At 40.9% G+C, this 13,435-nt stretch overlaps 4 protein-coding genes across 4 annotated transcripts; 3 read left to right on the top strand and 1 right to left on the bottom strand.

Annotated features, from left to right (window-relative positions):
- Window positions 1–233: 233 nt before the first annotated feature.
- CSUI_004571 (uncharacterized protein) lies at window positions 234–1,893 on the bottom strand (the record flags this gene model as incomplete). The annotated part of the gene is made up of 1 exon (XM_068064759.1): window positions 234–1,893. A coding segment is annotated over exon 1 (486 nt), but the record flags the coding sequence as incomplete, so codon positions are not given.
- A 28-nt stretch (window positions 1,894–1,921) lies between these two features.
- CSUI_004570 (uncharacterized protein) lies at window positions 1,922–2,948 on the top strand. The gene has a single exon (XM_068064758.1). It carries the CDS (start codon window positions 1,987–1,989, stop codon window positions 2,284–2,286), a length of 300 nt encoding a protein of 99 aa, XP_067923267.1. The 5' UTR covers window positions 1,922–1,986; the 3' UTR covers window positions 2,287–2,948.
- A 123-nt stretch (window positions 2,949–3,071) lies between these two features.
- On the top strand, window positions 3,072–3,521 carry CSUI_004569 (uncharacterized protein). The gene has a single exon (XM_068064757.1). The coding sequence runs from the start codon at window positions 3,309–3,311 to the stop codon at window positions 3,516–3,518; it is 210 nt and encodes a 69-aa protein (XP_067923266.1). The 5' UTR covers window positions 3,072–3,308; the 3' UTR covers window positions 3,519–3,521.
- Window positions 3,522–3,616: 95 nt separating this feature from the next.
- CSUI_004568 (nli interacting factor family phosphatase) lies at window positions 3,617–13,053 on the top strand (the record flags this gene model as incomplete). Its single annotated transcript, XM_068064756.1, has 7 exons — window positions 3,617–4,637; window positions 5,412–5,574; window positions 6,625–6,687; window positions 7,513–9,694; window positions 10,248–10,344; window positions 11,736–11,799; window positions 12,772–13,053. Exons 1-7 carry the CDS (start codon window positions 3,934–3,936, stop codon window positions 13,051–13,053), a joined length of 3,555 nt encoding a protein of 1,184 aa, XP_067923265.1. The 5' UTR covers window positions 3,617–3,933.
- Between the last annotated feature and the right edge of the window lie 382 nt (window positions 13,054–13,435).

Raw genomic sequence — 13,435 nt, 5'->3', positions numbered from 1 at the left:
TGGGGTTCTCCTCCTTGTAGAAAGGCGGGGAGACAAAGAAGAAAGAAGAAGAGAAAGAAAGTCTTTCATGGAACGGCCAGGAAGGAGAGAGAAAGAAAGAGACGAACGGCTAGAAGAAGAGAAATGAGAGAAAGACATGAAAAGGAGAGTTTCTAAGAGACAGAGAGGAAGAAAGAAAGAGGTAATTTGAGGAAAGGATTAGGGGAAGAAGAAGAGCTGACAAAGATCTTACCTTCGTCCTTAGCGTCATTTTCTTCTCCGTTGTCTTCTCTTCTTGTTCTCCTTCTTCTTCTTAGTTCAGCCCGTGTAAGATGGCAAGATTCTTTGGAGTGTGCTTCTACTGTATGTACAAGATCAGAAAGAGACTGAGAAAGGAGAGATTCTTCTAAATACTGCCGGTGGCGTCGACCAGCACGTGAAGAAGAAGAAGAGAATTTTCGCCTCTCCCATCCATAGATGTCTTTGTATACAGATGAAAGAGAAGAAGAAGAAGGAGAGGTAAAGGAAGAGAAGAGGGGAGGTGAAGATGAGGGTGTGAGAGAAGGAGAAGAAGAAGAAAAGAGAAGGGGAAGAGAAGAAGAAAAGTGCCGGAGATGTGCTCGTTTCTGAAGAGATGAGAGAGAAGGAAAAGAAGAAGAAGAGAGAGAAGCAGAAGGAAAGAGAAGAGGAGAGAAAGAAGAGGAGGAAAGAGGATGAGAGACAAACCTCGCGAAAGTCATGGCGATTAAGAAAGAGGGAAAGGAAGGATTTGTATGTGTCTTTACGTCATCTCTCTTCGCCACAAATGAGAAAGCATTCTATTCGACTCATCTCTCAACGAAACAAAGGAAGAAGGAGAAGGCACTCTTCTTCTTCTCCTCCTCCTTTCTTCTCTCTTTTTGATATAGTTGTGCTTCTTCTTCTTTGCTAGTAAAGACGACTCGAGCCTTCAGATGAAAGAAGAGATAGAGAGAGAGAGAGATGCAGGAGGAAAGCGTGAAAAGGGAAGAAAAAAGAGAGGCGAGAAGGAGAGAAAATTCCTCTTCTCCTCTCCCCACACCTGACTGCTCTCTCTCTCTCTGTCTGTATATACATTTGTACGTATTCTTATTCATATCTACCTATCTATATATATATGGACGAGTGTATATCTATACCTATGTCCCCTCTATAGCTATACACTCGCAGAGGTGACTCCATGTATGTATACAGATAGATAGTGTGAAGAAGATACAGTATGTCTGTGCGTAGAGACCTCCATCTATCTATCTATGTGGATAGGAAAGGAAGAAGAGAGAGACGAGGGAAAGAAGGCATTCTTTCTTCGTGAAGAGTTGGGTTAAGAGGAGAAGAACGAAAAGAAGAAAGAAGAGAAAGACGGCACGAAACAAAGAGAAGTCTGTGTGATATCATCGGGAAGTGAAATAAATCTCCTCCTTCTTCCTCGAGCCGTTTCTCCTCTTTCTTTCCTCTTGTCTCTTCTCCTCTTTTCTTTCTCTTCTGCCTACTCGAAGAAAGTCACAAGAGAGAAGGGACATCTTAGATCAGGTCTAGAAAAGGAAAGTCTCCTTTTCTTTCTCCCTCCCTCTCCCTCGCTTCGCTTCTCCTGTACTTCTCTTTGTCTTTCTTTCTTTTGTCTCTTTTCTCCCGTGTAGAAGAAATAGAGAACCTCTTAACGAGAAAGACTTGAGAGGAGCCGCTCCTGTTTCCGACCGCCTGTATGTGTTGAACGACGTGAAGAAGAAGAAAAGAAACGACGAGAGAAAGAAAAGGTTAGCTGAAAGAAGAGGCAGAGAGAAACAAGAAAAGAAAAGAAGGAAAAAGAAAGAAGGAGAGAAAGAGACTTTTCTTTCTTCGATGTGGAAGCATTCATTCCCCGTCGCGCATGTGGTCTGAGAAATAAAAGGATTAATTAGAAAGGTGTGAACGAACACACTAATCAAAGATCTCTTCTTCTTTATCTTTATCTTTCTCTTTCTTGTCTTCTTCGTTTGTTTTGTAGTCTCTATGTGCTTTCACGAAGTAGGGAGCAAGAGAAAGAGAGAGATAAGCAAGTGGACTGTCCTCCTCCTTCTACATCTTTCTCTCTTAATCCTGTCTTGTTCTTTCTCTTCATTCACATTCATCACTCTTCTCTCTTCCTTTATCTCTCCTCTTCTCTTTCTCCTTCTTTCTCTCTCTCTCTTTCCTCCCTTTCTTCCCTTCTTTCCTTCTTCTCTCACACTATCGAATTTTTCCTCTTTTTCTTCTTCTCCTTGGAGACCGGAGATCTTCTCTTTCTTCTTTCTTTCTCTGTGTGAGGCGTAGAAGTAGAAGTGATGGATATCTTTTCTGCTTTCTCTTTTAGAGAGAAATAGAGAGATAGATGGATCTCTCGATCTAACGAAGAAGTCGTCGTTTCTCAATGAAAGACTTCGTCAAAGGCAGGTGACGCACCCCTATCAACATCGACCGTCCTTTCTCTTCTTCTTCTTCTTCTTCGAAAGTTAAGAGAAAAAGGTCGGTTTCTTCAAGGGAATTCTCCTTAGTGTTCTAAACGTGTCTTGTGAGTTCGGGTGATCTCTCATTCCTCCTTCTTCCTCTCTCTTTCTCTTCTTCCTTTCAAGAAAAGACTTTCTAATCCTCTCTCTTTCTTTCACCCTAACACTAAAAGTTCTATCCTACTCCTACCCTACAGTAGTAGTAGGAGGAGGAGGAGCTTTTCTTATTGTTGACTTTCCTCCTCCTCTTCTCCTGCAGACACATGCACTTCTTCTTCTTCTTTTGAGAGGTCGTGACGTCTTCGTTTTGCTTTGTCTGGGAACACCGAAGGAAAAGGAGAAAAGCAGGTCCACTCTCGGCATCAAGAAAGAGGTCTTCTTTTTCTTACTCCATCTTCACTTCTCATATCAAGAACTCTATCTTTCTCTTTCTTTCTTTCTTTGTCACTCTTTCTTTCTTTTCGATGTACAATGGGAGTTACTTGTCTTTCTCTTCAGAAATCGAAGTAAATCTTTACGAGACATAGGTGTATACCTAGACACATACAATATTCCATATAGCCATATATACATTTATATATATATATATATAGAGAGAGAGAGAGAGACAGATATAGATATAGATGCATGTACATACATCTCTTTCCCCTTTATCAAAGTATTGACATGTCTTTAGGGGTATCTGTAGAGGAAGAAGGACTTTGTTTTCTTCACTCGTGGAAAGACTTCTTCTCCCTAGTCTCTTCTTAGTGATGTCCCTCATTCTGCGATAGAATTAACGGGAGAGAACAAGAAAAAACAAGAGAAAGAAAGAAAGAGAGAAGAATTCTTGCGGTGTCTATACACCCGATGATCTCCTGTGTTTCTTCTCGAACTCCTGAGGGTTCTAAGGAATTTCGCATGCGCTGCTTTTTCATTAAAGAAAAAATATTTCTTTTCCTCTCCTTCGGATTGTCTCATTCACACCATACTCGGTATCTCTTCATCTATCTTTCGTCTATCTTTCTTCGTGTGTATCTATCTATCTATCTATTTCCAAAAGAGTATTTATATATCTAGCTATCTTTAATCTATGCTTAATCTATTTATCTATCTTTAATCTATCTATCTTTAATCTATCTAGAATTTATTTATTTATTTATCTTCACTCTCTTTGTGTATCTACCGGGTGGATGTGTTGGTCCTGCCTTTTTCTTTTCTTTCTCATTTAAACATTTTCCCTTTTCTTCTTCTTTTGTCTATTTTTCTCCGGAGTCTCTTGACTTTCTTTCATTCTATCTTTCTTCGTCGTGCTTTTCCATGTCTCTTTCTATCTCTTATCTCTCATCATATCTCCCGCAATTCTTCTTTTCTTCTTCGTCTTTCTTCTGTCAAGAGAGAAATGCCTACAGAACTCGTCATCACTTCTTCTCCTTTCTTCTTCTTTCTTTTTCTTTGTCTTTTTCTTCCTTTCTGTAAATGAAGCGGACACGAAATGAGTACACTCCGTAGTCTGTTTCTTTCTTCTTCTTCTTCCTCTTCTTCTTCTCCTTCTCCTTCTTCTTCTTTTTACTCCAAATCTTCTTCACAGTTCTCTTTCTCTTCTTCTTCTTCATCTTCTTCCTCTTCGCCTCCAAAAGTAGAGAAAGTTTATCTTTCTTCTTTTTCTTCTTCTTCTGGTCTTCTTCCTCTCGCACTTCATTGGAGAGTAAAGGAGGGAGCACACGTCGTGTCAGGCCAAACTCTCGCTCTCCTTTACCCCTCTTCTTCTTCCTCCTCTTCTTCTTCTTCCTCTTCTTCTTCGTCGTCTTCTCTGCTGCGAGAGAAGAAAGAAGAGTCTGTAGAGAATGAAAGAAGGCAAGAAAGGAGGAGAGAAGCACAGAAAGAAGAAAGAGAAAAGAAAGAAGAAGTAGGACATAAGAAAGCAATACATAGTGATATACAGGGACAAAGAGAAGAGGAAGAGAAGGATAGCACAAATGGAGAAGAGAGAAGAGAAGATTCTCTCGGACGTTCGAAGCCAGAATCTTCTTCGTCTTCTTCTCTTTCTTCTTCTTCTTTCCCTTCTTCAAGAAAATCTTCTTCACAGGAGGTCGTGGTCGTTGCTCCTACGACTACATGTCTGACGTTAACGTCTCCTACGGCAGGCAAGATATCTCGTCTTCTCGTCAAAAATGGAGAGATCTTACACGATCTTAAGTAAGTTTCTTGTCTCTCTTCTTCTTTTCTTCTGTTGGGTGTATGTACATGTGAAAAGGGATCTTCGGGCCTTCATTCTTCTTTGTTGATACACTTTTCTTCCTTTCTTCCTTCCTTTCTTTTTCTCTTTCTTTTTCTCTTTCTCTCTTCTCTACTTTTGCCGATAGAGAGGAACGAAACGATGCATTTCTTTCTCCTTTTCCTATCCATCATTAATCTGCCTGTCTGTAATCCCTCTATCTTTACTCTGTCTCTAACTTCTAGTCTATCTATCTTCGAGGTGTCTTGTCTTTAGATGGTAGACCCATTCGTGAAGGAGGACGCACTTCTACTCTACTGCCTTTCTTTCTTTCTAACTCTTTCTTTCTTTCTTTCTTCTTGCAAAATTTAGTCTTCATCTCTCTCTTTTCTTTCTCTTTTTCTTTTTCTTCTTTTTCTTCTTTTTCTTAACCTTGTACAGATGGTAGACGAAGTGCTAGACACGCAACTCTCTCTATGTATAGACAGGATCTATTCTTCATATCAAAATATCTATGTATATGTTCTGTTTATGTATATCTATATCTATACCTATGTATATCCACGTATGGAGATGTATGTATTTCTTCGTCTAGACCATCCCGAGTTTTAATGGTGGTAGAGCGCAGACCTCTCTCTCTTCTCTCTTCTTCTCCTCTCTTTCTCCTTTCACGTCTTCTTTCTCATTGTGCGTTTTCTTCTTCTTCTTTTCTTCTTCTTCTTCTCTTCTTCTTCTCTTTTTCTTCTTCTTTGCAGGAGGTGTGCGTGTGAAATAGAGGGGGAGTTTTGTGCGCACCCCCTAGTAGTGGGAGGTCTATGCGCCAATTGTGGAGTAGAGGTCGTAGACGCACACCTTCAATCCAATACGGTCCAAGCTGGATATCTTACCCCTCATCGGGATCTACGACTTGATAAAGACGTAAAGCTCTCTCTCTCTCTCCATCTCTCTCTTCTCTCTCTTCTCTCCTCCTCGCTCAACTCTTCTCTTTTCTTCTCTTTTCTATTTATTCTTTTGATCGACGCTTCGTGTCTAAGTTGTAGATGATAGAAAGAGAGAGAGAGAGGGAGACGGGGTTCTATCTCTTGTGGAAGTTCATCTTCATCTTGTGATCTTCTCAGGAACTTTCTCTGTCTCTCTCCATGTATTGCATGCAAGGGCTACTCGAAGGCATTCATACAGAGACATCTAAATAGCTATAGAAATAGACATAAATAGAGAATGGTGCCCGTATGGTGTGCTCTACGTCTAGATTCAGCGGGGGATACATGTATAGATCTCGATAGAAAAATCGATATTCAAAATGTAAAGGAGCTACACCTTTCTCTTTTCTCTCTCCCTGTCTCCATCTGTAGAGAGTTCTGAAAGACACTGTATAGACATGTGTATCCAGCTAGCTAGCTAGCTAGCTAGACTGTCTCAGGTGCTATGCATCACCAGACACCGATGCACTCTAGGGGTGAAGGGGGAGAAGTCCCTCTTTGTTTGAGTCAAAAGTCCACAAATAACTCCATGACAGGCAGGAGTCTTTCTATCACGTCTTTATGAATGGGCTGGCTGTATACAGAGATATCTTCAATCTATCTATCTTTAATCTATGTATCTATAGGTACATCAATATATGGCTGTATACAGAGATACCTTCAATCTATCTATCTTTAATGTCTCTATCTATAGGTACATCAATATCCATACGTGCATACGTATGTACAGTCTCTTCCCAAGATCTCTTTATGAATTTCGTCTAGCTCTAGATCTCTCTATCTTTTTCTTCTTTCTCATCTTTAGGTTCTTCTTCATCTTCTCCTCTGTCCTTTCCCTTTCCCTTCGTGATCTGGATAGGAGGTCTCTGCACATGTGTATACATCTCTATAGATGTATGTGTGAATCGTGTGTAGATAGCTGCATGCATGCATGCATGGGGGGTGTATGTGCGGGGTTGTGTGTATCTCCTCTTTGTCGATTTCTCAGTTTGCTCTTCGTATGGAACACGAGAGAGTTGCCGCACTCCTTAATCAAAGAAAACTATGTCTCGTAAGAAGAAGATGAAGAAGAATAGAAAGAGAGAGATTGACAAGAAGGCAATGCATTAGGTAGAAGATTAGCTACACTTCATTCAGCCTCTGTATGTATGTCTAAAGCTAGAGATCTCGTGAAAAGGAAAGAAAGAAAAAGAGAGAAGGAGAGGAAAAAGAAATACAGGAGCGGAGAGTTCAAAGGACTTCATAGACAGACAAGAGATGAAGAAGGTTCAGTTGCTTGCTGTCTCTCTTCTTCTTTTTCTTCGTATCAGGAGAAAAGGCTATATCAAAGTACAACAGCATAGAGAGAGAGATAGGGAAAGAGATAGAGAGAGAAAGCGACATATCGCTATTCTCCCTTGTGTGGGGCATCGATGAATAGATCACTCTCTTTCTTTCGTTCTTTCTTTCTCACGTGTTCTTTTGGCTTTTCTTTCTTTCTTTCATTGAGAGAGAGAGAGGCCAAAGTCTATCGAGTCCAAAAAAGATGAAAGAAGTTTGGATTCTCTCTTCTCTCCTTAGCCTCTCCATTCTTACGGAAAGAAAGAAAGAAAGAAGGGTCGCAACTCCATACGGGAGATTTGAGTTAGTTCACCTCCCTCTATGTCTTTCTTCCTACTTCTACTACTGCTCCTCTTGTATATGCATGCCTTCTATTCGTTGTAGATGTCGATCTATGTCTATGTGTACGCCTCTATATGCTGTATATGTGTATATCCCTATATATGTTGTCTATCTTTGTGTATATCTCTATATATGTTGTCTATCTTTGTGTATATCTCTATATATGTTGTCTATCTATGTGTATATCTGTCTATATGTGCGTGTATGATGATAGATATTGGACTTGGATAATACTCTTCTGCAAGCTTCATGCGAGCCTCCCCCTAGAGACGGGCCGTCACTAATCCTCATTGACGACTTCGCCCCAAGAAGAACGTCCACTGAATCAACACCTCCCTCTTCTTCTCTCTCTTCTTCTTCTTCTCTCTCTTCTTCTTCTTCTCTCTCTTCTCTCTCTTCTTCTCTCTCTTCTTCTTCTTCTTCATTGGCCGATGCAGGAAGGACGTCGAAGGAGCATGAGGGAGCGAAGGAGAGAAGGTCTGGGGCGAGGAGCGGCGAGGGCAGGAAGAATTCGGAGGAAGACGAAGATGAAGAAGAATCTCTTAGAGACATGACGCCTTCTTTGAGAAAAGGAGAGAAAGAAGAAAGAAAAGAGAAGAAGAAGAGAAGACTCGCAACAGAGGGGGAAGAAAGAAAAGAAGAAGAGAATGATGATCGGGGAAGAGGTCTGTCGGATGGAAGAGGAACAGAAGAAGAAAGAAAAATCGAAGAGGAGAAGGGGCTCGAGAAGGGGGTTCATAAAGAGAGGAAAGATGAAGGAGAAGAGGAAGAAGAAGAAGAGAGTGAAGAGAAGAGATCGAAGATGAAAGTAGAAGAGAAAAAGGAAGAAGACACAAAAAAGATGGATCAAGAGGGACGCAATAAGCAGGAGAAGAAAGAGAAGGTCGGGAAAAAGGGCGAGGATAGGAGAACAAGCTCGAAGGAAGGCACAGAAGAAAAGCATGAAAAGTCAAAGAAAGAGCGAGGAGAAGAGAAGATAGAGAACGACGACCGCGACAGAGATGACCGTAGTACGACGGACCACATGGAATGCGCGGAAGAAAAAGCAGAAGAAGAAGAGATTCTTATGAAGAGTGAAGAGAGAAAGAGAAGAAGAAAAAGAAGTAACGATGAGGATGAAGAGAAGGAGAAGAAAAAGAAGATGATGGCGAGAGAAGAAGAAGAAGAGACAGAGAGTTGGCCTGTGCGTGTGAAGGAAGAAAAAGAAGAAGATGAAGAGAAACAAGAGGGAGATGGAGAGAAAGAGAGAGAGAAGAAGATGCTTAGCCAACCTCCAGACAAAGACCAAGAAGCAGAAGAAGGAGAGAGACTCGAAGAGAAGACGACAGATGGTAAAAAGAATGAAGAGGCTCTTAAGAGTGAAGAGGAGAATCTCCTGATGGATGAAGGAAGAAGAAACGAAGAGAAGGAAAGACGAGAAGAGACACACGAGCGCGACAGTACGCCCGAGATGAGCAAAGAAGAGAAGAAAACCTCTTCTTCTTCCTCTTCTTCTTCTCTTACTTCATTCTTAGAGAAGACCAAAGAAGGAGAGAAAGAGAGAGACGAAGTTGCTTCTACGCCTAGCAGTAGAAGAAGAAGAGAAGCTGGCGAATCGAACGTGTCTTCGCGTGAAGGGGAGAAAGACAATGAAGAAGAGAAAGAGGAGGAGAAGAAGACTTCTCTTCATCTCGACCATTCGGAGGATAAAGGAAGAAGAAGAGGTTCTCCGTCATCTTCTTCTTCTTCTCGGTCAGGAGAGAGACAAGAAGAAGATCGTGACAGAGAAGCAGAAGAAAGAAGAAGAAAGAGCGAGATTTTGCGCAGAAGATTCTTCAGATATCCTTGGACTGTGAGGAGAGGGTGCTCTTGGGTCCCCCCTTCGTCGACTCTCTGTGAAGATTGGTTCGACGTGTGCTTTCCGAGAGGAAGGGATCAGGCGAGAGAGCGAGACAGAGACACAAGAAAAGAAAGAAAAGAGACAGAAGATCAAGGCCCTGTGGAGAAAGATACGGGGAGGAGAAGAGGAGAAGAGGAAAGAAGAAAGAAAGATGAGAGAAGAGGAGGAGAAGATGAAGAGCCAGAGATAGGAGTGAAGAAAGAAGATGAGTCGACAGAGGGGAGAAAAAAGGATAGGTCTACTTTCACCAAGAAAAGAGACAATGAAAAGAAAAGATATGCAAGAGAAGATGAAGAAGAAGAAGAATATCCACATTATCGAAGTGACGAAGAAGGAAGCCTCATAAAAGATCATATGGAATCGTGCATTATAGGTGTTAGGGTTGCTGTCGATGATGCGGCCGCAAGCAAACGAACACGCGCAAGAAAATTCTCTTCTTCTTCTTCTTCTCTCTCTCGCCCTTTCTTTTCTTCGTCCTCCTCATCCTCCTCTAGAGCCGACTTCTCTTCTGATGAGTGTAAGAATCTCTCTCTCTCTCTCTCACTCCCCAGACTCTCCCACTCTCCTTTTAAAAAGAAAAGAAAAGCAACGAGAGACACCAACGCAAACATTACACGAAAAGACAGGAAAATACATGCTTTGGGTTTAAAGAGGCTTCGACTCTCTTTCTTTCTTTCTTCAACATTTTTATCGTCTTTCTCTAACCTAGTCTCAGCAATAGGCCCATCCTTTTTAGCTTTCTTATATGAACATGTCTATATCAATATGTATGTCAAAATACCTATGAATATGGAGGTACATATGAACGTGTATCAGTGTGTATATCAACGTACGAATATATACCTATCTAGCTGTATCCTCTACAGTTTTCCTTCCGTCTGTCTTTCTCCGCTCTTTCTTTCTTTCTCACTCTTTCTTTCTTTCTTTCTTGTCTGAAGTATCCTTTGCTTGAGTTGTCCCGTTTCTCTTTCTCTCTTTTGTTCGGGTGTATGTACAGCTTCTTGTCTGAAGTATCCTTTGCTTGAGTTGTCCCGTTTCTCTTTCTCTCTTTTGTTCGGGTGTATGTACAGCTCAGCATCATCATCATCATTATGCTGCCGCTCCTTCTCCATACGAACAGCATATCACCTACTTCAAAATTCGGCCGGGGTGTCTCGACTTCCTTAGGTATAAAAATAATTCTCTTCCGAATCGTAGATCCGTGCCGGCAAGAAAGACAAGAAAAGAAAGCTCTCTGAAAGAGATTCTCTCATCATTCTTTCTTTCTATTTCTGTTGCATCGGCGAACGTAGAAAGATCAGTTTGTAAGACAAGCAAGGAATCCATGCTTCCTCATGCAGAAATTCGTCAGACTTCTCACTCTGTCTTTCTCTAAGCCTCTCCAGAACCTCCTGCAGAATCGCTAAGACGAAGACGAATACTGCGCTACGCCCCCCCCCCTTGCCCTCATCTCTCTATACCTATACATATATACATATATGGATATTTGACAGACGGAGTAAAGATAGATAGATAGATAGGTATATATATCTATATATATTTATATATAGGGTTTTTTGTGTATATGTATAGACGTAGTTAGGTAGATGACAAGGTGTCTGTTGGGTGGAGTGTGAGAGTGCTGTATGTACACCGTGGCTGTCTTTATTAGTTTCTTCATTCATTCATTCCCCTATTGTTTAACTCCTTACCGCTGCTTGTGATCTTCTACCTCTCTCTCTCTCTCTTTAGATAGAAATGCTTAGGCATGTGTCCGTATGCGCATAGAAAAGTGTAGGGCATGCCTAGACCTTGGCTTAGGTCAAAGCACGGGAGTTCTATGAGAGACTTCACATACATAAATATGTACATGGACGCGTACACATTTGTCTATATATCTATAGAGAGAGAGAGAGAGATACATGTTTACATACACCTTCGCATATATATATATATATACTTATACATACGCATGGGTATTCGTCCTCGTTATGTACCTCATTCGTGCAGCTATACAAAGGCGCACACGTAGCTGCAAAGATCTGTAGAGTTGAATTTCACGTGACGTGCTAGTAGGTCTAGTTTAGTCCCTTCTTCACTGTTTCCAAGCTTAACCTCTCTACATATATATCTACGCCAATGTAAGAGTGTGTGCGTATGTATGTATATAGCTAATTATGTCTACTTTTGTCTATATGTCTTAAGTAGAGATGACTAGGTCTGTATAGAGAAATGTCTTTCCTTTTCTCCTACATGCCTCATGTGTCTTTTGGAGTGTGAGAAATAAGAGAAAGAAGAAGAGAAGCTCCCAAGGTGAGAGAGCGATAGAAAAGGAAGAAGAAGAAGATGATTGATGAGTACAGTCTCATCAAATGGCCTGTCCCTGCTAAGATTCATACACACGCACGTAGTTCTCTCCATCTTCTTCTTCTTCTTCCTGGTCTATCTATCTATATATGTGTCTTCTCATATGCATCTATCTGTATAGAGATATTTCGATCTAACTCCTCGTCTCTTTCTCCCTATGTATTTCTATTGCTTCTATATGTACCGTGTGATCTTCTTCTTCTTCTTTCCAGAGAGATTTCGAAGAAGTTCGAGGTGTACATGTACACTATGGGCACGTCTCTGCATGCAGACACCGTAAGAAGAAGAAAAGAAGAAGAAGAGACACACAAGGACAAAAGGGAAGAAAAAGAAGAAAAGGAATATGCTTTTCAATCAGTCAAATGCTTTTCTTTCTTTGTTTCTTCCTTTCTTTCTTTCTTTCTTATCTCTTTCTTATCTCTTTCTTTCTTCTTCAGTTTGCCTGGCAGTCGCAGTTTCAGGGTACTTCTGCGTCTTTTCTTTTCTTCTTCTTTCTGTCTCTGTTTAGCTCGTCTTGCTCCTCTTCATACATACTGCTATTTCACAGACACGCAAGCATATTACGTCTATCTATATATATATAAGTCTAAACATCTATGTATCAAGCTAGAGCAGAAGATAGACCAAAGATAGATTAAAGATAGATAGATAGATTAAAGATAGATTAAAGATAGATTAAAGATAGATAGATAGATTAAAGATAGATAGATAGATTAAAGATAGATAGATAGATAGATAGATAGATAGATTGATGTCCCTTGTCTTTTCTATGGATCAGGATTCCATACTACTTGAGAAAGGAGAGAGAGAAGTTATGCAGATTCTTCTTCTTATTCCTTTTTTCTCTCTCTTTTTCTTTCTTTCTTTTTTGATGTCTCATGTCTGGTAGGTGTGTGTCTACTTGGCTAGTTGCTTTTGTCTAGCTAGCCTAACCGTTTCGACCCATCCTTCTTGTCTCTTTTCCTTGCGTTCTTTCTTCTTTTCCTTCATCTGTCTTTTCTTCTTCCTTCTCGTTCCTACTGCTCGGAAAAGAGAAAGAAGAAGAAGAAGGAAAGGACAGAATGGAAAATTACACACCCACCCACACATCCTCCACCTTCTTTCTTCTCTTCTTCTTTTCTCCTATCTTATCTCGCTTCATGCTTTCCTTTCTTTTTCTTTCTATCTATCTATCTATCTATCTCGCTCCTTTCCTTCTTCCTTTTTTCTTTCTCACTTTTCTTTCTTTCGGTTTGTGTATGTGTGAAGGCGTTGAGAGTGCTAGATCCAGAGCGGCGTTTCTTTGGTCGGCGCGTCTTCAGTCGTGAAGATGCCGTGAATGGACTGAAGTGCATTCGGAGAATCTTCCCGCATGACGATCGCAAAATGGTCCTCGTCGTAGACGACCTCGACGCCATGTGGAATTACACGCCCTCCTGTATCAAGGTAGCTACTCCTCCCACTACGACTAGTAGTAGAAGTAATACTACTAATACTACTACTAGAAGTAGAAGGGGAGGGGGAGGATCTGCTGCGTCTTCAAAAGAGTAGTAGTACACATGATATACAAGCAAAGAGAGCAAGCAGAGAAAGAGAATGATCGAGAAAGAGTAAAAGAAAGTAGAGAGTGGGACTAAGGAGAAAGGTCAAGGAGGATAGAAAGAGAGAGAGAGAGGTGGGAAGCAGAGAAGTAGATGATGTGGGAGATAGAGAAATAGAGAGAGAGATCGATGGACGAAGAAAGAAAGAAAGAAGAAGAAAGAAAGAGTTAGAAAGAAAGAAAGGCGTTTAAAGTTTTCCTTTTCTTCTTTTGTCTCTCCTTCTTTTGCACTCTAGAGCACGATGTACTTTTGAAGGAAGAAGAAGAAGGAGATAAAGAGAAAGAAGAAGAGCAATTGTAGATGGCACACGAAGAGAAGAGCAGAGACATGAA

The sequence above is a fragment of the Cystoisospora suis genome, assembly GCF_002600585.1.
Source record: "Cystoisospora suis strain Wien I chromosome Unknown contig_2150, whole genome shotgun sequence".
In the NCBI taxonomy this organism is placed as follows: Eukaryota; Apicomplexa; class Conoidasida; order Eucoccidiorida; family Sarcocystidae; genus Cystoisospora; species Cystoisospora suis.
The sequence above is the reverse complement of the archived record's forward strand: the minus strand, read 5'-3'. Positions and strand labels throughout refer to the sequence as shown.